At 38.0% G+C, this 25,345-nt stretch overlaps 1 protein-coding gene across 1 annotated transcript in view; it reads right to left on the bottom strand.

Moving 5' to 3' along the window:
- The window catches only part of LOC140147461 (fibrocystin-L-like), a 64,555-nt gene that overhangs the window by 11,183 nt on the left and 28,027 nt on the right, over positions 1-25,345 (bottom strand). The window contains exons 24-47 of the mRNA XM_072169239.1: positions 24,428-24,590; positions 24,009-24,195; positions 23,073-23,317; positions 22,085-22,270; positions 20,730-20,909; positions 19,065-20,322; positions 17,919-18,130; positions 17,202-17,348; positions 15,865-16,048; positions 14,533-14,683; positions 13,615-13,771; positions 12,736-12,951; positions 12,029-12,196; positions 9,640-9,840; positions 7,583-9,232; positions 5,978-6,181; positions 4,862-5,110; positions 4,219-4,461; positions 3,708-3,884; positions 3,289-3,522; positions 2,720-3,090; positions 1,434-1,610; positions 830-1,007; positions 146-308 (exon numbers count right to left, since the gene is read on the bottom strand). Of these exons, the coding sequence (XP_072025340.1) occupies positions 146-308; positions 830-1,007; positions 1,434-1,610; positions 2,720-3,090; positions 3,289-3,522; positions 3,708-3,884; positions 4,219-4,461; positions 4,862-5,110; positions 5,978-6,181; positions 7,583-9,232; positions 9,640-9,840; positions 12,029-12,196; positions 12,736-12,951; positions 13,615-13,771; positions 14,533-14,683; positions 15,865-16,048; positions 17,202-17,348; positions 17,919-18,130; positions 19,065-20,322; positions 20,730-20,909; positions 22,085-22,270; positions 23,073-23,317; positions 24,009-24,195; positions 24,428-24,590 (7,301 nt within the window). The remainder of the gene's footprint in view (positions 1-145; positions 309-829; positions 1,008-1,433; positions 1,611-2,719; positions 3,091-3,288; positions 3,523-3,707; positions 3,885-4,218; positions 4,462-4,861; positions 5,111-5,977; positions 6,182-7,582; positions 9,233-9,639; positions 9,841-12,028; positions 12,197-12,735; positions 12,952-13,614; positions 13,772-14,532; positions 14,684-15,864; positions 16,049-17,201; positions 17,349-17,918; positions 18,131-19,064; positions 20,323-20,729; positions 20,910-22,084; positions 22,271-23,072; positions 23,318-24,008; positions 24,196-24,427; positions 24,591-25,345) is intronic.

Below are 25,345 nucleotides of genomic sequence, written 5' to 3'. Positions count from 1 at the left end.
ATAGAATCAAGATTGGTCAGTATGTTTTCTTGTCAAGAATTGAACACTTTCAGTGATAAAAAAAATAAACCACCTGATTCATAGCAGCTTATCATTCTCTGGGTTGGTTGTTGCAAGCATTCAATTTATTATCTTTTATACTTACCCAAGATCAGGCCTGTGAAAAAAGAACAGACTTTCAAGGTCCACATTATCTAAACCGATTCCCTTGGTGTGAATAGGGTGCATGAAATCACCACTGGCTGGATTTGTCATGAACATAAAGCTGCGCTTGGAACATGTGTTGCCAAAATTGCTAAATACTACATCTGGAGGAAGAACAAAACAAAGACTGATTTAACTAGGGCAAGAGGGGAAGAGTGATAAAAAAGAATATCAAGAAGGCAAAGAAAAAGGAAAAGGAGAAAAACGGAAAAGAAGCAGAAGACAAAAAAAAGGAAAGAAGCGTCCAAAAACTGCCCCTGCACCCACTTACAATCACCTTTGAACTAAGACGCTGCTTAGGACTATGCAAACTATGAGTCGTTACTTTCACATTTTCACCCGTTAAAGTGGGATGTAAACAAATTATACGCAATTTTTATAACATTTAACTTATCAACTGGGCTGTCTCAAGCTGTCTCTGGTTGGACTGTAAAGTAATACAAAGACCACATTTGAAAGTGATTACAAATGCATGCTTTTAAACCAAAATTTAATTTTACGTTTTGGTATCACTAACTGGAATGATTTTTATCAGCATTATTTCAATTGATTGGGAGATCAGTATTTATATATATATATATTGAAGGAGCTTACCAGAAAAAAAAAAAAATAACATGATACTTACTGACGATATCTGAAAATCCACTCAATGCAGGATAATTCATAACGCCATGAAATGGTTTGAATGGTGCACCATTCCTACCAGATGCGAAAGTATTGAAGACAAATCCAGCATGACCACCATCAGGGGATTTCACCTTGTTGCTGTGACTTTTTGGATGACTAGCTATTGCAGGTGTCACCTAATTGAATAATTGAACATAAATAATGCAATATCTATTTCTCTATTATGCACTGTGTAATATCATTACTATATGATATCATACCAGCTTCCCTGCCTTTCCCTGCCTCTATCTCTCTTATGTTTTTTTTATCAAACTCAAACTTTTGGTATGTAGTCATCATTAATACATTATTGCTCTTCTCCTGTTGTAATTTTTGGTGTTATCAGCTGAAACTGCTAACTATGGATTCAAGTGGATACAAATACCCTAATTTTCAAAATTGTCAAACACCCCTTTCCCAATGGGATTCCTTATTTTCCTATTTCTTTATATTATTGAATTACAGTATGGTGATCATGGTGAAAATCATAACAGGGTAAATATAATGCCCCTGTAAGTTCCTGTTAGTGCATGGGTACTAATGAAGCAAAATACAGTACTTACATCATCATCAACACCACACTCAAAGTCTGGACTGAAGCCAACAATGAGGGAGTTCTTTACTTGCAATGATTTATCCGAGGTCAAGTGGCTGAGTGCTTTGGGTCCATGTATAAGTGACAACATGCCAACATGGTTGTCTACAAGGACTGTATCAGAAATAACCACACTTGAATCAACCTAGAGATACAGAGAGAATGAGAGAGTGAGGAGAAAAAAAGGGCATAATAATACAAACAAGGGAAGAAGCTTACACATCATACACTGGAACATACACACATTCAAACATTACGATCAAATTAATGATGCTTAATTGTAATTCTTAATATATCAATATACAGAGAACAGAAAAACCATGCATCACACACTTGTACAATTAAACATGAAATTACAAAGGAAAATGACATGTAGGCAGATAAACCAAAGAAAAAACTCACGACATACCTGCATGTACAGTGACTTGAACCCCAGACCACTTCTCATGGTCTGGAGTTCACTTCCCACATTATTCCCGGACAATATTATATGTTCAATAAATTAAATACATAGTTTTAATTGCTTATTATGTTTTTACTATATGTTCTTTAAGATATCATGAAAGAATGCACTTGTCAAAAATGCTGGGTAAACTAAAATGAGCTAAAAAAAAACTTGTAATTTTTCACAAGGTCATATCTTGAAATCCTGTCCATCAAATTGAACCAAAATTACACACAGATTTACTTCAATACTCTACTCTTAACACATGTCAGTAACCAAGCAGTTATCCAACTGACACAACAGCAAAATGCACTGACATGGGACAGCTTCCTGGACCACATTCACAGCCCAGCCCTGTTTCATGAAAAAAGTGTATGAAAAGCAGAAAGCAGCACCGTTTTATCATCCGTGCAAGGATCTTGTGTGCATTCTGACAGATTTTTTGTCCTGGGTGCCAAATGTTGGGCTGTGAAAGTGAAGGAAGTCCAGGAAGCTGTCCCATGACAGTGCATTTTTGCTGTTGTGTCAATTGGACAACTGCTTGGTTACTGACATGTGTTTTGAGTAGAGTATTAAGGTAATCCTGTGTGTAATTTTGGTTCATTTTGATTGACAGTATTTTAAGATATGACCTTGTGATTCACAAGTTGTAAAAAATTATAAGTTTCTTTTTCAGCTCAGTTTATTTTGTGACCCATGTCTCTAATATGGATGAGAGTGTTACACATGAATAGCTAGCTTTAGAAGTCTCTTATTTAAATTCTATGTACAATATACACAACAGACATTACTAAGAGCTAGATGCTCACCTGAATATAAATCCCATAGTCATAATTCCTGTACAAGACAAAGTTGGATATTAAAGAACACACAGGTTGGCTTTCAGGGTAAATATGAATGCCATGGAGGGCTCCATGTGCAACATTGCCTCTCCAAGCAGTGTCAGGGTCAGGTACATCACCACCCAGCAGACATTGCTCTCCTTTGATCTTGAACCCAATTCGTTCAGACCCTGCTACGGAGTTATCAATTAGTACCGGTTTACTGGCAACTTGGACCTCAAATCCTCCACACCAAAAAAGATTTTCTGCTTCAAACCTGCCTTGGTACATCCCAGAGAAGATGACGAGTGCAACCAAGTTGTGAACCATTCTGTTGTTGTTGCCCTCATCACGTACACCTAGAAGGGGTGAAAGAATATGGAAACACATTTTACAACAATAATTGTATATGCTTTAACCTCGATACTTTGATACACTGACAAAGCTTACCTGCTCCTAAACATAATGAATGACATTGTCTTCCAGAGTAACCCCGTGTACCTCATACAAGCCAATAGCAGGACTGAATCCCCAATGTTAACCATGACAAAGCTTACCTGCTCCTACAACATGATGAATGACGTTGTCTTCAAGAGTAATCCCATCTACCCCAAACAGGCCAATAGCAGTGCTGAATCCATGGTGAAAACTGCATCCCCTCACAAATGATGGATAGACTTCATTAACTTCACCAGTGTTAAGAAAGGCCAGAGAGTAGCGAGGGTCGTAAGAATCTATATGACCTTCCTGACCACTGTGATAGAACTCAACATTGGAGATCCGGGCATAACCTGAAGTAGATATAAGACCGTTTATGAAAATGATGCACTTAACATATTTTTTCAAATCATGCCAGCTCTCTCATCTCAACTAAAACTATTTAAACAAATCCAGTAAAAATCCAGCACTGAATTTGAGTATCAAACCTTATATATATATCTCTCTAGCAAAATGGAAATGAATGCAACATAAATACCCTTATATTCACACCCATCCTGGCTGAAAGTGCTAACCAATACACGAGCCCCAAATGATTCCTCAAATAGGTCACTGTAGTAAGCGCCCTCAATCTTGAGATTCCTCGTAAAGAGGCCTACTTCTGCTCTCATAGAATAGCTGTTGATGCTGCCTTGTGATACTGTGTAAGTTGCACCTGTACAAAATGAAGAACAACCAATATTTGTTTAGTTTTAATGTGATAAATTTTCTGGAAACTATAATTTCAAAACTTTTTCTAGTGACATTTGTACAACCAAAGTTCCACAGTACATGTTTTCGACTACAATGATGCAAATTTAGCCATTTCCCCCCAAACAAGATTTGAATATTTTAAGAGACAAATTACCCACATATTTGTGCATAAAAATGCGCTACACACTTGGTCAATATTTAAAATTGACCAATTGTAATACAATGATAATTTGTACTCCCTCCATGTTTGTAAGGTTTTCTTTTCTTGGGATGCTACCAGGGATGCTACAGCTTACCCAAGTGCTTATACTGGACAGTTGCATTCAAAGTAAAAGTCCTCCCATTGACTGCTGCTATAGCAAACGTCTCTGTATGCCAGGGATCATAGCTGGTAGTCGCTATGACAATCTCATCACCAACTTTCCAATCTGTGTCTTTTACCACTGTTATGGTGTTATCACCAGGAAAGATGGTCGATGCCAGGTGGGTCCAGTAAACAGTGCGACTGATTCCGTGCAGGTCTAGCCCTCCAAAGACACCTGTAGTTAGAGGTGGAAAATATCATTACATACATGCAATATGGATCAAAGTGTATCAGACACATGATAAAATAATCTGAAGATACATTTTTTCCAAAATGGCACAAAAGAATACATGTTATACTCTGATCAGCTCGTAATAGGCGGGACTCATAACATTGTGGATTGATATAGAATGGCGTATACACCACTGGGCACAGCACCTACGCGAACTGCGCTTTGTGTTTTTCGTGAATGACACATGCTTTTGTGAATTTACGTCGTGCGCAAGTTGGAACTTTATTGACTTGCGCACCAACAAAAACCAAATAATTCCCGCCTATTAAGAGCTGATCATAGTATAACTACTAATCTTATATATCATTATCAACCATTTTCAAATTCTGAATTGTTGACTTACCCAAGGCCTTTGATCCTAGGACAGGTCCAGATGGAAGGACAATTTCAGGGGTTGAATGTCTTCCTCTTAGAATAATCTTGCCATTTCGTGTGAAAGGTTGATCTTTCCAGCCAGCGATAAAATGACCTCCTTGTATCAATATCTGTACAGCATCTAAGACAAAGTCACGAGTTGGGTCCAGTTCCAATGTGCCATAGATAAAAAGCTTGCCCATTTTTGGTAGGTCTGTGTCTGCAACCATCCAAACACCTGCAAAATCAAATTTAATTATAAGCTAGAGTGGAGGCATATCCAAAAGAGAGATGACAATGTATTTCATTAATTTAATATTTAACATAACCTTCTAAGCTAACAGTGAAAGAGGCTGTGAACCTTTATGCTTATTATGTTACTTCTAAGCATGTTCGTTACATTCACAGCTTTCATTATGAAAGTCCTACACCTCATCTGCCAGGACAGTTTTTATACCACAATTTGCTTTTGCATTTGTAGAATGATCTTTACATACAACTTGAGACCAATTCCGAGATATGAAAGTTGGCTGGGAATTAACGAATTCTGGCATTGGAAATGAAAGTAATTTGGCTATAGCGTTTGACCCCATGCTCCTTATCTGACATGAATTGACCCATTGCACATAATTGGTATGAACAATTGTAACACCATGCCATGCACTCATAAAACACAGTGTCATCAGTGTGTGATTGGTTGTGGTATTTTATTTTTGTTTACTGACATCTTTCTGAACTCATTTCCAAAGATTTCCAATCAGAGCTGAAAGGATCTATAGCTACTACCGATTCCAGAACAATACAGCACTGATCTCAAATGAAACTTAACCCAATGCTGATCCTTTAGTTGGAACTGGCAATAAAAATCAAATTTTAATATTTGGCCATCGACTAATATTAGAGTTTGACAAAAAATCACCCTAAAAACGCATGTTTTTAGTCACAATTTCCAAAAATGGGTAAAACATTGAGTTTTTGTTTTAGCACCAGTTAGTTCCATCTAATCAGGATTGAGCTATGTTTTATTTGATAAAATATGATTTTTAAAAAAATCCCAAACAATCTGTGCTGTATTTTTCTGGAATTTTTGTTTTCTAGGACTCACCAGCTTTGATCGTAACATCCGCTCCATCTGATGGCACAGAATTTGGCCATGAATTAGTGTCAGACCACAAAATGTAAGTTTCTGGTCGTTCATCTGTAGGTACCTGTGGGACCTGGGGTTGGATGCAATTATCAGAGTAGTACTGGTAGACATCTAGGGCAATGTTGAAATCTCGAGGCTTAATACTCTCACCTTTACCAGAAACTGTTCAAATTTAATACCAAAATTTTATGTTAAAACATGGTTAAAAATGATCACAAATACACTTTTAATTACAATTATAGATTTTAAAATCCACCCACTGCTGAGGGAGAGATATAATAATAATATTTTATCTTTTCTGTATCTTATGATCAGAAACAGTGATTCTGCTATAGCTGTTGGTAACTATGGCATCCTTATTTAGCAAGTGAGGCTGGCTATGGACTATTGACTGCATGGGCAGAGTTGGATCTGTAAGCAATAATTTATAGTATCATAAGGGAATGATCAAAGTCCACTAAGTAAAGCTAAGTAATGTTCATGTTCCCATTGCCATCTGGCTGTGTTAGGAGAGTTGATGAGTCTTATAGCCTGGAAAGTGTGGAAATCATCCTGCTCTAATTCGCAGTGGCTGAAGGCTCGGATTGCTACACAATGACCTTGGTCAAAGTTGGCAATTATCACATTTTGGACAGTGAGGTAATTACTTTGGGAAAGTTTTACTGTAACAACAGATCATTCATCAGTTTTGTTTGCTGCTGATAATTCACTCCAACCAATTAAATAGTACTATCTGTCAAGAGAGGTCCACCCAGAGTATTATTTATGGCCTGGATCTCCACTTCTGCCTGATCTTTGTCGCATATGAAGAAAGTTGCAGAATCTCACATTTCCACTCCTGCTCACCCATTCCACTTCCCAAGCTGAGAGGTTTTGAAATTCTGCTAGACTCAAAGGTTTATTTCCATCAGATAGTTCAGTAGGTTGTAGCGTGTAATGCACAGGGCATATCCACATTCCTCTGCAGCCAAATGAATGTGCCTTCAATATTTCTGGGACAATACTTTATCTGTGAATTGTACCACTAGAAACCAAAATGAGAGCCTCCAACAGCTGCATTATATCTGACGGTGTTGTTGAGATTAGTGATCCAGTATGCATACATCAACTGCTGGGGTGAACAAATATGCTAAATTGTACTGGATGGTATTTATTGTTTTGATGCTGTCTTCTAAGTGTGACCTTTGACATTATTATAAGCAGCATTATGCTCTAGAAAGAAATGATATTTCCTCCAAAAGTTCCTTTATTTTGTATTGATTTTGCCACATTTTAATGGGCTGTATCTTGTGTATTGCATTTTGTGGGAGCAAGTCACATGTCAGCACAAATCCTGGGCTTTATGAAAGAACAGAGGATACCTGAAAACATGCACTGAATGAGTAACCCAGGCAAAGAAATAAAACAAAACTGTATACTGTACATTACATAAGAGTTCACAAGCAAGCACAGATTGTCAGGTGGATATACTGATTTATCCATCACAATCACCAGGAACCAAGGTAAGGCTGTCTTCTTTTACATTTACCAACTAACAACAATAAAAATAGGCTGCATACTTACTGAGATATGTGAAGACTTTGGTACTGTTGTCAAAACTCCAGTCTCCATTATTATCAGCATCGTAGCTTGGAACTGCTACGGTGCCATTCCTTAGGTCACCAGTAATAACAAATACATCAGGTTTTTGAGTTAAATTATGATTCATTAAGATAAAATCTCCATCACTAAACTCTTCAAATCTAGCATCATAGCTTATATTGGTCAGATGATCACGGTCTTCAAAGAACCAGCGGTAGTTATCTCCATCGATGAGTGTGACCATCCATCCATCAGGATGTGTGAGCCTCTTCTTGTGATAATTGATATAACTTGCTCCATTGTCATTGACAAATACAGTACGCTTGAATTTAAGCGATATTGGAAGAGGATTATTGAATGCCAAACGATGGAATGTCATGGTTTCATCACAAACAGCTCCAGGCAAGTTGCTGGACCCAAATTGTGAATTGCCCCAGTTACAGTGATCTGCTGGTAGGTTAGGATTGTATGGGAGCAATTTATAATTGGCGCTTTCCCCTAATAGGGTACCGTCAAGATCTTCCAACCAGCATTCATGTTGCCACTTCCATCGGGCTTTGTTGGGTGAATTGTAATACTCAATATTTTGGAATCTGCTTTGGAAACCACCCTGATCTACTTTGCAGTGGGAACAAGCGCGGACTGCAGCACATCCATCCCGATCAAAGTTCATGAATTTGACACCATCAATGGTCAAATGTCTGCTTTTGGGAAGTTGAACTCCTGCTTCTGTACAAGAGCTATCAGACACAGCAATGTCACTGTGACCAATAATGATAGAATTTTGAATTAATGGACCACCCCATGCATCCCATGAAGTCTGGTATTCCAAACCAGCAGCAGTTGCATCTGATATTAGGAAATTGATCAATCGTACAGCACCAACTTCAACTGCCTCTGCACCTCTCTCCACATGCCAAGCAGTAAGGTTATGAAACTCTGCAGGAGCAGAGGTTGATGATGAGCTACATCCACCACCTTCTTTTGGATAATACTCAGGGAATATCCACAATCCATACCAACCTAATGAATGTGCCGAGTTGTTACGAAACTCAAGTACTGGAATATTTCGGGGACATACTTTATTTCTGAATGACAGACCTCCAGGATTTTTCGGTGCATTGTACCAGAAACCAAAATGAGAGCAGCCAGCAGCTGCATTATGTCTGACTATGTTGTCGGGATTAGTGATCCAGAATGCTGCAGGGGTGACATCAACATTAAGCAGACTGCTGCTGGGGCGGACAAATATGGCTAAATTGTACTGGATGATATTATTGGTCTCTATGCCATCTTCCAAGAAATAAGCATGACCCATGATGTTGTATGCCACATTATGTTCAATAAGAAGGTTATGTACACCATGAATGGTAACAGCTCTGTTGAAGGTGTCGTGAATAGAGCAGCCCCGCACGTAATTGCCGGTCACGTTACCATTCAGATGGAAATGTATTGGATAACGACCCAAACGGAATGCTTGACCTGCATGAGTGACCTCAACATATTCTATACGTCCTGTTGACAAATGACTATCTGCTTCTTTTGCAAATAACATGATCTGAACCCCAAACTGGTCGCTAGAGATCTCCCTGCCATATCGACCTTCGAAGCAGGTTTGTGTTGAAAATTGACCTGTATGAACAGTGGGTAGAACAAAACATCTGAAGAGTTAAAAAATTCTTGGCCAAACTTTTCTGCTGAAATAAAATTTCAAATTGCACTGAAATTTGTAACTTACTTTGCTACATTGCGTCCAATAGCATAGGATTTTATCAGGCATCTGATAGATGATGGTGTACTGATTTTGTTATTACAGAAGTGATATATTTGCAATAAACTAACAATTTACATATAAGCATATGAAAATCTCACAATTATTCATGGAAATCATCAAATTTAAAATTATGCAATATCTGTTGCATCAAGACTGTCTGTTTCATTTTGTTTTTAATACAGAATTAGGCATGCAGTCTATTTGCTTCACCCTAGCAGGGCATATTAGAGAATGCAAGGCACAAATAACATTATCTTGTTGTTACCTGTATCAAACTCTGCTTCACATAGTTCTATTGTCTCTGTCCATTCAGAATGAACTGATCCACGGACAACCACATTCCTGGTCAGCAAACCAACTTCTGCCCTGGTTTCCAAGGAAACCCCATTAATAATCTGCATCATGGAGATGTGGTCATATTGAACAGCAGGCTCGAAGTCCAGTGTCATACCATCACCAGACACAGCTGTGTAATTACACATAAAAGAAAACAAGTGTGATAATGGGCATAATGTGCTATACTCTTGATTCTTGAAGTAGATATACAGAATTATAAATTTAATTACTTTAATAGGTGTTTTTTGTGTTAATTTGTGTATGTGTAATATGTATTTCGTTTACGCCATGCCTGGTGGTCAGTAAACAGTCCTGTATTCACTATTTATAAATAGCAATATATAAATTCTTGATAGAGAGAAATGGAGGTTGCCATTATGGCTGGGCGCCAGTATGTCTAAAGAGTTGACCTCTAGCACAGTGGGTGGTCTTCCTGTACTTTTCAATGGTAAGGCAGTTGACTTCAGCAACTAGTCGCTCAAAATTTGGTGTGTTTTACCGAATAAAAACCATTATAAAATGAATGGCGCTTGGTAAATTTTAAAACGCTTTCGGTAACTTTTCTCCAAAATCAGTTTCTCATAACATATGTAAGTTACAGGATCCCCCAATCTTCAGATTTTTGGCACATATCATTTTTGTGAAAATTCATGTATACCGACATCTTGTTTTCCTATTCATTTGTATGGAGTGTATGCTTATCTAGATACTCTTTGGTGATACGATGTTGTGTAATGGCTGCGCCCATGTACCTCATGGTGATATATAAATAGCTATTTATAAATAGTGAATACAGGACTGGTAAAGGCCCCAGTTGTCTTGGATGTTTGTTGGTTTCTTAATTTGTTTAAATTTGTATGTTTAAATTGCTTGAATAAAGATGATAGAATAATTCTGATTAAAGTTATTTTGTTTAGCCAGATGAAAAATAGATAATTCTACATCCTTCACTGAAAAGAAAACCAAAAAACAAGACATGTGATATCCATGTGACATTCAGACAAATCCACATGACAGTCATGTGACATCATGTGGTACATCACTCACCTGTAATAGTAAGCTGATGGGGAAAGATGGGGAGAGAAGGGAAAGAGAAAGAGGGAATCCATATGCCTACGATATGTAGGGCCATACGATTATTATCAATATACTCGACAATATATTTGTAATGACTTCTTGAAGACAAAGAAATATAAATCTTTTGAAATGCTAATTGCACAAAAGCACCTATAGGAACAGTATATTGACTAAAACAATAAAATGGTCAACCCAAAAAGAAAAGTCGAAAAAGGTGGGCAAGGAGGCTGTGTCCGACATGTTTCTTGTAGCATGCCCCAACCGAAAATTTTCAGTATCGACACAAAATTGGCCGATTAAGTCATTTACCATTGAGCTATTTCAAACTTGGGGCCGGATTTACGATTAGACCAGATGGGTACCGGGTCCAGGCCCCTAAAATAGCCTAAGGTATGTTCCCCAAAACACCATGTTTTGGACCGAAATATGGTAACATTGCTAAAATCACAATACCGTATTACATTCATATGGTACCTCACTCACCTGTAATAGTCAGCTCTTCATTTTCCCTTTGACTATGCCTGTCACCAGTAGATGCAATCACAATACCATATGACATTCATATGGTACCTCACTCACCTGTAGGGACAGCTCTTCATTTTCCCTTTGACTATGCCTGTCACCAGTAGATGCAATCACAATATCGTATGCAGGGGTGTGATTGGTGCTAAAAAAAAAACCCAAGGCAATAAAATTGCGAAGCGGAGCGAGCGAAGCGTTGAGCGGAGCTCTCGCCTGTTGCGGCCGGGGGTCCAGGGGCCCGCTTAAGGGCCCCTGGTGGGGTCCAGGGGCAACGCCCCGGTGGGGGTCGAGGGGGCGAAGCCCCCCGAAGCCAGAGGGGTTTTACACACTTGAGCACCACTGGAGAAGCAATTTCATGGGGTAAAATGCAAAAATGAGAAACTGTTAAAATACTTCACTTTATAGTATAAAAACATTTATTATCTGTGAATACATACTTCCAGTATCATATCATTCACATAAACATGAGAAATTTCATCACCATTTTTGCACAGTACAGTGTGTCTATAAATCATCCAGTCAGGGTTCTAAGGAATTTTCATTTTAAAATTGGGAGATTTTCTCATATCTGAAAACTGAAAATTCCGGAAATGTGACATCTCTGTTAAGCATTTAGCTCTTGGTCCAGGGCCACTTTTTTTTCTTTTTTTTTCCCAAAAATCCGGAAATCCGGAAAAATCACACCCCTGCGTATGACATTCATATGGTACCTCACTCACCTGTAATGGTCAGCTCTTCATTTTCCCTTTGACTATGCCTGTCACCAGTAGATGCAATCACAATCTTATCATTGACATTCCATGTGACTGCTTGCTCCAGTGTCATCTTCATGTCTCCAGCTTTGATGGTTCGTGCCAGATGAGTCCATGTCACTGGGACAGGCTTGCCTTGAAATATAGAAAACATCTGATTAGAACAGTGGCATAGCCAGGATTTTTGCAGGGGTTGCTGATGTGAATTTTGGGGGTGCAAAATTTGATGAAAATTGTAAAAATAGTCAAAAAAAAACTTAAATATTATGGCAGCCAGTAGGCAAGCTATACCAATAGATTAGAAAACATTATAGATCATTAAAAGGAATCATTAATCTTACTACTTGAATTCCTCCTAAATTTCATTATTAATTAAGAGAAATTGTCATGTTATATTACCTGATGGAAGAATCTTTTTCACTAATTCGACTCATGATTGTCTTGCCTATATTTTTCTTATAATTGTACAAAAATGTGATATCTTCTGGAAAAAGACTAGTTTTACTATGCCTGATTGGGTTATGTATGGCTTATTAGGCACAGGTTTCTGATCACTTTTAATATGCTCAGAAGAAAGTGGAGAGATGAGGCTGTGGATCACAAAGTTTATCAATGAATAAAAAAAATTACAAAAAAAAAGAAATAAAAACAAATCACAAAAGTTTTAGAACTACCATGTAGGTCTAGGGTTCCATTCCTGACTGCTATGGTTTTGGCTCCATACAACGGTAGCTCTTTTGATAGGACATGACCATGCATCATGATAGTAGCTTTATTCAAGTATGGTTCCTCTTCTGTTCCTATTTGAAGGCACCCGCCATCTACAATAAGTATGTACTCAGCCTTCAATGTGATGCTTGCCTGCTCATCATCAAATATCAAACATCCTCCTGAAAAGGAGAAAGAAGAGAACTAATGGATTGCTATAACTTTTCCCAATGCTATCATATTAAGAATTACATTACAAAAATACAGATACTAAAGGTGTGTGGTCCAATTTATCAAATCAGAGTTCCTACTGAACCCATCACTTCAAATTTTGAGTGCTGCAGTACTTTGAGTTACTTTGGATAGGAGCCAAAATGTGCATGCATTGAACGTCATACACCACCATACTACCATTGATGTGACCCAATCCAGTCGACTCAGGCTAAAGTCATGTTTTTTCTTTCAAAGATTCCCTTTCTATCAGCCCAAACCCCATGTTTATAACTGATTTGGTTGCAAAGTTACAATATTTGTACAAGTTCATAGTCTAATTGTGATTAACTATAACCCAAACCTATTTCTGGCTATATCTCTGTTTCGTATTTGCCGACATTAGCCTAAGGGGACTAAATTGGGTCACATATATCAAACAAATGTCCTGCTTAGCTGACTACATTTGCTGGCAGAGAAGGGGACTTGCATACCTGTTGTGCACACAGCTTAAACACAGAAATTGGGTCCTGATTGGCTAATTCAATCATCCCACAATTATTACAACAGACTAGTAATCTGATTGACTAATTACATGTCACAGCTTTCTTTTGATGCTCATGAAGTGAATTTACCTTGAATAAGAACCATCTTCAATACAGGTGTGTCCTGGTCCAGGAGGACCGTCTGTCCTGCCTTGATGATGACAAAGTCTCCTTTCACAGGTGGGTCTTTACCACCCCATGTATACTGTGATGACCACCGGTCTACATAATAATAGTCAGCATAATCCTGAAAAACAACAATAAGAGCACATCACATAAGCCAAAATGGTCTCATTTCTAATACATGCAACACATAATTCTATAGCTTTCAAGTTTAACCTCAAAATGCACAGCATGAGTTTTTGTGTCCAACACATCAAAGGTCATTCTTAGAGTGTACAAACACATTGGGGTTAAAGCCAGTGGCATAGCCAGGATTTTGGAACCGAGGGGGCACAACTTGTAAATGTACCGATGGAAATATTTTTTGCCAACGGAAGTTGTGATTTGTTGACGCAATTTTTTTTTGCATGGTTTGAAAAAGTGAAAAGCAATAAAAAAAAAAGAAAGAAGGATAATAGGCGATACCAACATAAAAACACAAAATTTTTATGTATAATTCACAATTTTTCATCATTTTTATACAATTCTCCCCTTTTTTTCTGCCACCCTGGGTAACAAATAGTCTATTGTTAACCCAATTTTTTTTCCACCAACGCCTTCCGTCTACCGACGGCCTTACATGAGCCGACAGCCATGACGAGCAGGGGGGCACCGGCCCCCCTGGCCCCCCACTGGCTACGCCACTGGTTAAAGCACTGTGTCACAAGTTGGGTTGTTTGAGATTCTAGTAACACTAGCTTGATCACACAGGGATGTACTTGGTGAGACATTTTATAAAAATGATTCCAGAAATACCCATCCTCTCATCTCTTATTGTTGTAATTGGGGTTTTTTATAACACAAATCTCAATTCTTAATTAATTATTCCAAATTTATTTACTTTACCTGAGTGGCTATACCCTTGTTGCTAACTTCCACCCTGACTTTAGTTTTAATGGTTTCAGAATGCTCTCCTGTAAGACATGTAATCTCTGTAGTAGATTCCATTTGTACTTCACACACTGTTCCTGCGATAGATACTTTGTTTCCTGTTAAACTGTGATGAAATCAAAATACAACATGTAACAAGTTATATGGGACCACAATAGCTCCCGCAAAAGCTAGTATGTGATCTTTTCTTACAAATGCCCAAAACTGTTATGCAATTAGCATTCTGGTGGGTAGCAACTATTGATGTCCTATTATAGCCAGTTAGCTAGAGAGTTAAGAGTTTTCTGATAACTGCTTCTAGGGAGTGTGCTTGTGTGAGTGGCAAGGATTATTTTGGTACCAAATTCTCAAAATCACCAAAATGTGAGTTAAAGCTTTCTGGTTCTCAACACTCGAATAATTGTAGTCAGAGAAGGACCTCAGTTATCGGAGTTGGGGACATTGAGGGTAGGGCGGGCTTGGTGAAGCCAAGCAACGAGGCGGAAGGCAGAGCATGCAAGGCTGAAGGCATCTCGGCCTTTGGCCTCCCTATATTGTTTTTTATCCTAAGCCAAGTCTCACCCTTCAGCCTCCCTATAGTTTTTAACCTCAGCCGAGAGTCATTCTTAAAGGTCTAAATTATTGTTGTGGAGAAGTTTAGCACTTACTTGCCACTTAAGCGTGTACGCAGCATAACAAGAAAAAGTATTTCCCACTGACTCATTGAATCATATCATGAAAACCTGTGAAACATCAACACCTCATGCGCTAACCAAGACGCATAGGATTGTGTGATTCAGCCTGTTCTTTTTACATGCTAAATGTTCTTGGTAATAATCGTAGCATGCATATTGCGAGATGATACTCTTTGACTCATTGCTGCAGGTTCACTATATATGAAGAACACACAAACATGGTCGAGACTGAATTCTCATAGTCTATACTTTGGTTCATATCAAGTTCGGTAGTGACATCAGTGCTTTTTTTGTGGTTGTCCTACAAGCGTGCCGACAAACTGTTCTTGTACGTATATGCTCTGTGCAATTAAGCTGTGCAATTGCTTTGTGCAATTAAGTTGTGCAATTTGACACTGCAAGCAGTAAAATACGCATCTATGTCGCTATCAAATTTGAGGTGAACAAAAGTTTTACCCACTTTAATACTTATATAACTGATAAGTTGTATAAGATCTATTCAAATAATATAATACAAGAACAACAAAAACAAATTAAACAAAAATATGAATTTTATTATTACACTTGCAACTTGCAAGAAAAATGCACACACAAATCTCACTAAAAATAATACCTGAAATCTGTTCCCTTAATTGTGAGAGTAGTTCCACCCCCTGTTCCTCCTCGTTTTGGTAATACAGATGTAATCGTAGGGGTCATGTCCCTACGATACTGCCATGCACTTGAAGAAACCTGCTGGGCTTGACTGGCCAACTTGACCATAATGTCACAATCTAGAGTAGGCCTATCAGCAGTATCTGAGGAACAAAGAATGATAGTGAAATACATCAATTGGATATATCATGTAATATCCCATTTTAAATGATAAGGTGATGTTTCATGTGATCCAGGCATGTGATATCAACTTAGGAATCAATGAAATCCTCGTGAATATCTCATGTTTAATCCAATCACATGTACAATAAAGGTTATTGATAACTTATTATGACCTGTGTGTCATGCAACAATGCACTATGCTAGTATCATCATCATCATCATCAGTCGGCTGCGGAGCAGGCGACTACAAGCTTTCTCCAACTAATGCGATCTTGGGCAAGCGAAACAATTTTGTTTGGCTGCAGCATCCCTTCAGTATCTCCCAGGAGGTGCTGGACATACTGTAAGTACAGTGTGCACGGCCATCCCAGTTTCCTATTCCCATGTGGTGGAATATAAAGCGCATATTCTTTCACAGGCTCGCCATCTTCAAGACACAGTATATGGCCGAGAAATTTGAGTTGATGAATCTTGACTCTGGCAACCAGTGGAGTGGTGTTGATCAGGTGGTTGTATATGCGAACAAATGTTTTACGTATGTACTTGTACATCACATTTATATATCAGCACTTTGGAATTGGTTGCTAGCCTGGAAGTAAGCAACTACTTGATTTTGTACATAAAATGAAAGATTAGTTTCATTTGTTTGCAAGTTTAAATATGGTATAGATGGAATAATAACAAAAAAGTGACGGTTATGGATGAAGTTAATGACTTTGCATCGGTTATTTTTCATGTAAAAAACAAAACAATTTTGCTTGGGCCTGAGAATTTTCTTTGTGGCTGCATCTCCTCAGGATAATTACCCTATTCCAAAACGCAAAATGTATAAATTTTCACAATACCATCAAAGAAACTGATGTGCAGTAATTACCTCTAAAAGTGAATATCATGCCGTCTAATGAAGACCACGCAACTGGCTGTTTTATGTAGATTCAGAGCATTTTGGTTTTGACAGCAATTTACTGGATTTTGTATTTTGAGCTACAGAAAATGTCTTAAGAAAGAAATTTACCAAATATCTTTCTCATTGAAACAAAATCATTAACATTTGTTGAAAAATCAATCAGAGCCATCTTACAATATATATATTATGGTCCTCAAAATAAAAATCAAGAGACATAAATTACCCACCTGAATTAGCAGGTACATCACACTCAATAGATGTAGCTGTGATACTTAGTATAGGACAAATGTTGTCACAAACATACACTGTGGTAGTTGCTGCATCACCAAATCCGATACCATCAATTCTCAGAGTACGTCCTCCTCCAAAGCTTCCTATATATGTCAGTGAAAAAAGTAAAATAAAAAATAAACAACTGTACAATTTTTCCTAAATTTAAAGTATGTAAACACATCTGTGAATGGCATGTGTCTGCAAAAGTGAATTGATGGAGGGAGAAGAGGCGGAGTTATTGTGCAAAGCTCATTTTATCGATATATATATTTTATTTTGTAAGTATCATGTGATTTTCTCCAAATAACACCATTTCCACATGACATCATATGTGTGTACACATGCAAATAATGCGCATATGTCGGATTGACAACAAGCCTGGTAACAGGAGTAACAAAATGGTATGTGCATGCACATCAACACATACTGGCAAATGAAAAAAGTCATACCGCTTTAGAGTATTCATATAGCTATTCACACTTGACGTTTATTTAATTTATAATATTTTATACCGTTGAGTGTGGTCTTGCCCTACACCCCAACTGCAGACAATGTGTATCATGCGTTTTCATGCTATATTTCATCAAGTAACATCATATAGGAAACATGGACACTTGTCACATGTTTGTCCTTGATCCACCTGAACCCCCACACATAACCCAGATTATTACCTGTACTTGGCATTGTATTTGTGATGCTCAGTTCATATTCAAATTGAACAGCAGATGAGGCATATCCCATTCCTTTCACATGCACATCAACAAGATATGTTCCTGCAGAGTGCACCCCAACAGCACATACTATACTACTCAAAGTTGAGCTACTCACAGCACACTCCACTCCATCAATAGTGACAGTAATCTCTGACATGGCTGCATTGAACCTAGCATTAATATTAAACATTAGAAAAACAATGGGTGATGTTTTATCAATTATGAGACAAAATGATGCAAGTATTTTTTTCATGTTTAATCTGGCAACAAAGAGGGGCTATTCGCCATAGAAGTTACATAATAATCGGTTTAACTACCATAGCAATAGAGGAATACAATTTTTGATTAGATCGCCCTGCACTACAGATTGCAGATATCACCTGTGTACGTCAACAAACATAGATTGAATACAATACTGCTCTTTTCAATGATAATAATCTTACATGTGCGAGTGATCAGCATTTCTTTGACATCTATGGTTCAATGCATAGGTACCGCATGAATATTGTAGTTAATCTGGTTAATTACGTCACTTCTACAGCGAATAGCTACTGTACAACAATCTGTCTTTGATGGCAACATTTTAAACAAGTTCTGATGTTATGCAGCAATTATCTACCAACTGCAGCAACTTATCATGAAGTTGGTATATGTTATGGAAAGAGTCCTTTAGTTTTTTGCTCTAATTTGTAAGAAGCACCTGGTTGGCTACTGGAAAGGCTGCTGTGTGCAACCTTTGCACACAAGAAGTCCTGTGACTCATGTGCCCATGAGGACAGGCGAGTAATTGAAACTCAAATGGCACTGAAAGTTTTGCAATACCAATCTGTAATTGACCACAAGTGTACATGCAACCTTGGCATGATGTAAGAAGCCATACAACTGTGTTCACAAATTAAATAAACTAACAGTATACAGATGACTTCTTTTAAGACAATGAATTTCAAACAAAATGTTATTGTATTGCTAAAAATATTTAAATTCCTCACATTTTTTGAGGCACCACATCAGACATCAAAATTTTCTGCTAAGTCATAAGATTTTACTAAATCAATCTACTGTTCTGGACTAAGTTAAAAGAAGAGATCAAATTAAGTGACTAACCTGGCACCCTCAATTGTGACAGAGTCTCCACTTTTACCATAGGCTGGGGTTACAGAGTCAACTCTTGGAGTATAAAGATATGAGTAATTATACACCTTTTCCACATAGCTGTGAATACCTGATGTCACCTTAAGTGGGAATTGTCCCGAAGTGCCCTTTGCTGGTGTGATGCACTTCACCTCCGATATCGTAATACTTATTATTTTGCATGGTTTATCAGCTATTGTCACCAATGTAGAATCTGAGTGAAAACCGTTACCAAGGATAGTGACCCCTTGACCTCCTTTTTTGCTACCAATGCCTGGTGTAACACTGAATATATCATTAGAACTCAGGATGTTCTTGTGGCTGCTATCAGTGAAAGAGGCCACTCCAATGGGTGAAATATTAACAGTCATCATAGCGCTGCCAACAGGTACATAACCGACACTACAAACAATCTCTGCATCAGATGCAGCACTGACTACACAATCTACTCCACCAATAGTGACTGTCACATCACCGATGATGTTTGTAAATCTTGACCCAGAGATGGTTATTCCAGTAGTGGCACCTGATACTACCTTTGGATTCACATCACTTATGGTTGACGTCATGGCTGCACTGAAATTAAAGTCACAATCATTGGGGCATGTTCCTGTTGCACCATTAATGTTTAGTGATACTGAATAAGTTCCTGATGCTACTGCTTTTGATGTTGTACAAATGATTTGGGTGTAAGTGACAGATGTGATGACACATATTGACCCAGCTATCCTAACAATTGACCCATCAGTTGAAAACCCATCTCCTGATATGGTTATTTGTGTTCCACCTTCCACTGACCCCTCAATAGGCGACAATGATGTAATCATAGGCAGAAGTGTAAAAGTATAACTAGCTGCATCTGTGCCATTATAAATGGCAAGACCACGGTTTGCAACAATCAAGGAAACAAACTGTGTAAACCCTACCACAGGTGTACTTTCTGTGAGAATGTTACATATAATGAGAGTAGAGCTTGCACTGGTTGGTTGACATGTATGGTCTCCTACTTTGACTTCATTTTGACCAATATTGTCTCCAAACCCTACGCCACGGATCTCTATCTGTGTGTTGGAGTCACCCCAGTTTGGCGTAACACTCTCTATGACAGGTGTTGAGCAGGTGTCAAATTTGAAGTTAAATAGTTGAGAGTTGTCAGGTGATGGTGGCGTTGTGCTACAAGATGACATTAGGCTGGTGTCTGGTGTACAATCACCAGCAGGAGCTACCACAACTGAGAACAAGCAATTATTTCAAAGTGTTATTATTATACAAACAACAGTTATGTGTAGAACAGAAAGAGAATCTTTTCATAGCCAGGATAAACTGGTATTGGAAAACAAAACATATACCAGAGTTCCTAATAAAATTCCATCATAGGTTGAAAATTAAGAAGCCAATACACATACCAAATACAAAATGCATGGCTAAAACTCACCAATATCTTCTGGAGTTAATTCTTATACTGGAAAAACTGTGTGCAATTTCATTGGTTCCTTTCCATTTCATAGAGAGATGACTATATAATGGCCTCATAATAAGACCCTACCTGTGAAAACCAGAGTATTGTTTACCCAAAATAAAAGTTATTGCCCCTCAACCCTCCCCTCATGAAACCCAAAATCTGTGTTCACTTCCTACCTGTCTGTGACATATCATGCTCAACACTATAGTCTCCAACCATCACATCAACCTTTTCAGCAATGCCATTGTCCTTGACATTGATGGTACCCTTCATATACAATTCACCCATGCCAACTTCTATAGCTTCACTGCTATAATAGAATGTACCAGGTCCATTGAAAGTGAAGCAGTATGAGCCTGAGGAAGAGATTACAAAAATAAGTTCAAGCAAAGGAAATTAATTCCATTCAATTGGGTTAGGTTGGGAGGGAGGGAGGGAAGGGAGAGGGAGGGGGGTGGGAGGGAGGGGTGGGGTGGGAGGGTAGGGGTGGGAGAGGAGAGGAGAGGAGAGGAGAGGAGAGGAAAGAAAAGGAGAGGGGAGGATGGAGGATAGAATTGGCAGAGGTTATTAATTCCATTCAATTGGGTTAGGTTGGGAGGGGAGGGGAAGTCTTTTTTAAAGTGTCGCATGAATGTGGACCATTGTAACATCAAAGTTTTCATCTTTTTTTCTTTTTTTTTTATGTGGAGCATATCTAGGCATTAACAGCTGAAATCTAGGAGATAATGCTGACGAAACTTCAGCCAGGCACAAGTAACCTGGTGAACGAAGGGGGTCGCCGTAGATAGCTGGTCGGGGAATTTTTGCAGGACAGTCATGTGTAGCCAACAATCGGGCTTGTTACCCTGAACCCAGAACCGACTGTAACGAGGTCTTTTTGTCGTGGAATCTTGGAATAGATTCATCAGGATTGTATAAAAGTCATAAAGTTAGTTAATTATGTAGTGAAATCCAATTTTCTACTCACGGTTTTAGACCGTTTCATCACCCTGTCGGGTGACTTCTTCAGTAATGCGATGATCCGCCTACTCTCCCGTGAAATTTCTCATTCCTGGGGTGCACAGTTCAATTTCGCAGGAGAGTACGCGTTACTGAAGAAGTCATCCGACCGGGTGATGAAGCGGTCTAAAACTATGAGTAGAAAATTGGATTTGACTATATAATTAACGAAGTTTATCAAAATTTTCAATTTGAGTTTGGACCTGTTGTAGGCCTATCCTGCCTATTGAAATCTTATCATTATGATGAAAGAAATGAGCAAGAGGGTCACTTGACCTTTTCAAACACCGTTGTTTCATATCCAGCCTTTATTGACAGATATGAGTATGATTGACAGCATCCATAATTACCACCCACTCCTATTGCAAGTGAAGTTACAAATCAACTCACATAATCGCTTGCATTTTCATTTCTGAAGGATAGACTGCAAATATAAAATGACCCATAGTCTTGTGATCCTTGTGAACTTGTAAACGTCATCCACCAGAGTCCATTAACTTCCCAACTGGACTAACATTCTGAAACAGCATACCTTTAGGAGTTGGTCGTCCAGCGTTAAACCCTACGCCATCATAAACATCATCATCTGCACAAGCTGTTTGATACACTGTGAAATTTTTTCCTACAACTGCAGCAGGCACTGACCACCACCAACAAACAGTCTCTCCAACCATTATGCCTATTTCATCTGGATTCCAGCGATAACCAATTCCAAATTCTACAACATGTAATGAGAAGAGAAAGATATTCTAATAATGTTCATTGATTGATTAAGTGTAACTTTCACCATGGAAATATAACCATTATTACTGCTTGTTAAAAGCAACATGACCATTTCAGGGTTTTATTTCAGGATTTTTTGCAAACATTTACTTTCCTCTTTGATAATAATAACAAAAATTAAAACTAAAGATTATGCCAAGTCTTCTGAATCTTATGACTATTCATAACCTCTGCGCATCACACCACAAATTCGTCCCCATCAAATTGCTCGTTAAATGACATACAAACACGTGCAGAGGTTATTGATATCCATCAATTATTAATTATTATTATTGTGGTCATGGAAGTAAAGAGAAAAGGCACAATGACTTTATTTGGCATGCATACATCATATGAGCCAGAACAGGTCATTCCTGCGCAACTAGTGTATTTCCACATATCGTGATTTCATGTTGCTGTAATTAGTCTTTAGTGGTTAGTCTGTTCAATTTTTTGAATGGTTAAATGCAAGTTGCGATTAAAATTGTTTATTTTTACAAATTTTAGAGAATAAAATCTTGCTATTTTGTGAAGTCAGGAGTAAAGGGTGATTATCAATTTGTTTAATAACTTAACATCATTTATATGTTGGGCATTGAGAAAATCCTAAACATTTGGCTTTGGACCTCAGAATATCCCTTGTGGCATATCTCCAGGCATGTTTTGGTCCTATTGTCCTCCAAGCAACTGATGCAGTTATTATCTGTAATTATTGTTCGATAAAATAGGATATAGGGAAAGGGTCTAGGACTTCTTACCTTCATGTATGCCCTGGTTAGATATCCTATGTTTCTGCAATGCTCGCTTGGTAACACACACAATCTGCTCACCAGTGAGTGGTGTTGTGATCTCACATTCTGCACTCCCAAATTTTACCTTCACAAGTGAACTATTGGTTCCAAACCCCTCACCACTAATCGTAACCATGGTACCACCAAGAACTGAACCAGTGTCTGGACTTACACCAGTTACTTTCAGCTTGAAAGTAAACTTGCCAACTTGACTATGTAAAATATAAATGTACAAAATTGTTACTTTTTAAGTTCCTAAACCCAACCAACAAACTAGGTTTTCACAACGTTCGCTGGCATTGTACTTAGGTTGTAATAAGGTAATGTTGCTCAGTGACGTATTTACAATATTACTCTAACATACCTGACATGTGATCCCTTCATCCAATCAGAAATTTTGAAACATTCAGTAATGATGTGGTATTTACATCTTAAACATGTATGTATGATAAGTTAACTTTCTTTAATTCATACATTGTTACAATGTTCTACTGGTCTTAATAGGGACATTTGAATAATACGTTCGCAACTTGACGTTGAAACGACATCATAATGAAGTTTGAAGTAACCCCTTGAAATAGTACATGATTGGAAGCACAAAGAAAAGCCTATTACGGAAATGCACACATATTAAATGACAATCACATTATTTGTAACTATTTTATTTTGTGCTCAATATCAGTAAGCATGAGTAGGGTTTCCCTAGGAAATTCAGTATCAGAGGGCAGAGCCTTGGACTGCCAGTCAGGGGGTATGAGGTATATTACACATTTCCTTCAGCATCAGCTAGCAGCTGGGGTACGAGTTGGGAGAAATGAGATGTATATCCCCCCGACCTTGTCATACATATTGACTCTTCCAGAGACATATCAAATCCTTTTTAATCCTCATTATTTGTCTTACCTGGTATCAGCAAATCCCTTGCCAGGAACTGAGAGTTCAATATTATATTGTCCTGGTGTATGGGCTGGTATATTGCAGTTAATTTGTGTTGCAGTCTCAGCTGTAATTACACACTCTATTCCACTTAATGTGACTTTATTCCCACTGGTGGCAAAGCCAGTACCTGTTAACTCTAGACTCCCACCACCTGCATGGTCAAAATTAAACAGCACTGAAAATGTTAGTTATAATCACAGATGACACAGACTTTAAGGTGAGTTTTAGTGGCTATGAAGATGATGATGGGATACATAGTAAAATACAGCAACAGCATTGATTTTAATTTTAAAAAAACTTTTAAAAACCAAATACTCACTTTATTCAAAGCCTGATGTTTAACTCTATTACCTTCAAATAAAGCAATCATATTTAATACATACCTAGGACAGAGCTAGATGAAGGTGCCATTGCTGTAATATCCGGGGTCAGACTGCTTGAATACGTATATGATCCCTCTGATGTTAATGTATTACCATAACTATTGGTTATTATAACAACACTTCCAGTTGTTGTGGCACGCTTCTTACGGCTTACTGGAGCACCCTGCAATACAAATGAAATGATTTGAATTAGACATCAGTGGTGAAATAAAGATAGATTTATGCAGCACAACAGTTGATTATTGTATTCAGTTTATGTAGCTGTTCCATAAACCATTTTACTGGTTTAGGGAGTCAGTGCTATACACTGGCACAGTACCATAAGGCCAAAAAAAGATTGTTTGCTTGTCCTTGTCCGACTGACCATCCCAAATGTTATGACCAAAAAACTTTTTTGTTACTACTTTCATTAAAATGTTTGAGTTATTCCATCATAAAGATTGTCCGACACAAAGACGTTCAAAAAAAGGTAATTTTCTGTGTCTCAATATCCAGTCAGAATTAATAGGTAAATTTTCACAGGAAAATTTTCTGGACATGTGACACCCATGGGCGCAGACATATTAGCATTATGGACTGGGACCCGAGCACAGCGGGTGGTCTTCCAATGTATTTGAATAGGAAGAATTCCCCCTTTGATGCAAAATAAATAACTTGTCGCAAGTTAAAAATATTATGGTAAGAGTTTCCGTAGATAAATATTTTTTCCGTTGGTAGATATTTTTGAAATTATGTTTTGATGATATTGTGAAGAAATTAAGATTGCATGATATTCAATAAATTTGCAATACACAAATTTCTATCGAAATTGCGGCCAAGAACACTATTCCAATTCAAAATTACTAAGACTTGAATAGTGAGGTCACCGCCAGTGGTCAGAGATCAGGCTCGAGGTTACAATTACATTGATACACATTG

The sequence above is a fragment of the Amphiura filiformis genome, chromosome 3 (assembly GCF_039555335.1).
Source record: "Amphiura filiformis chromosome 3, Afil_fr2py, whole genome shotgun sequence".
Lineage (NCBI taxonomy): Eukaryota > Metazoa > Echinodermata > Ophiuroidea > Amphilepidida > Amphiuridae > Amphiura > Amphiura filiformis.
Note: the sequence above shows the minus strand (reverse complement) of the source record. Positions and strands in the feature narration are given on the sequence as shown.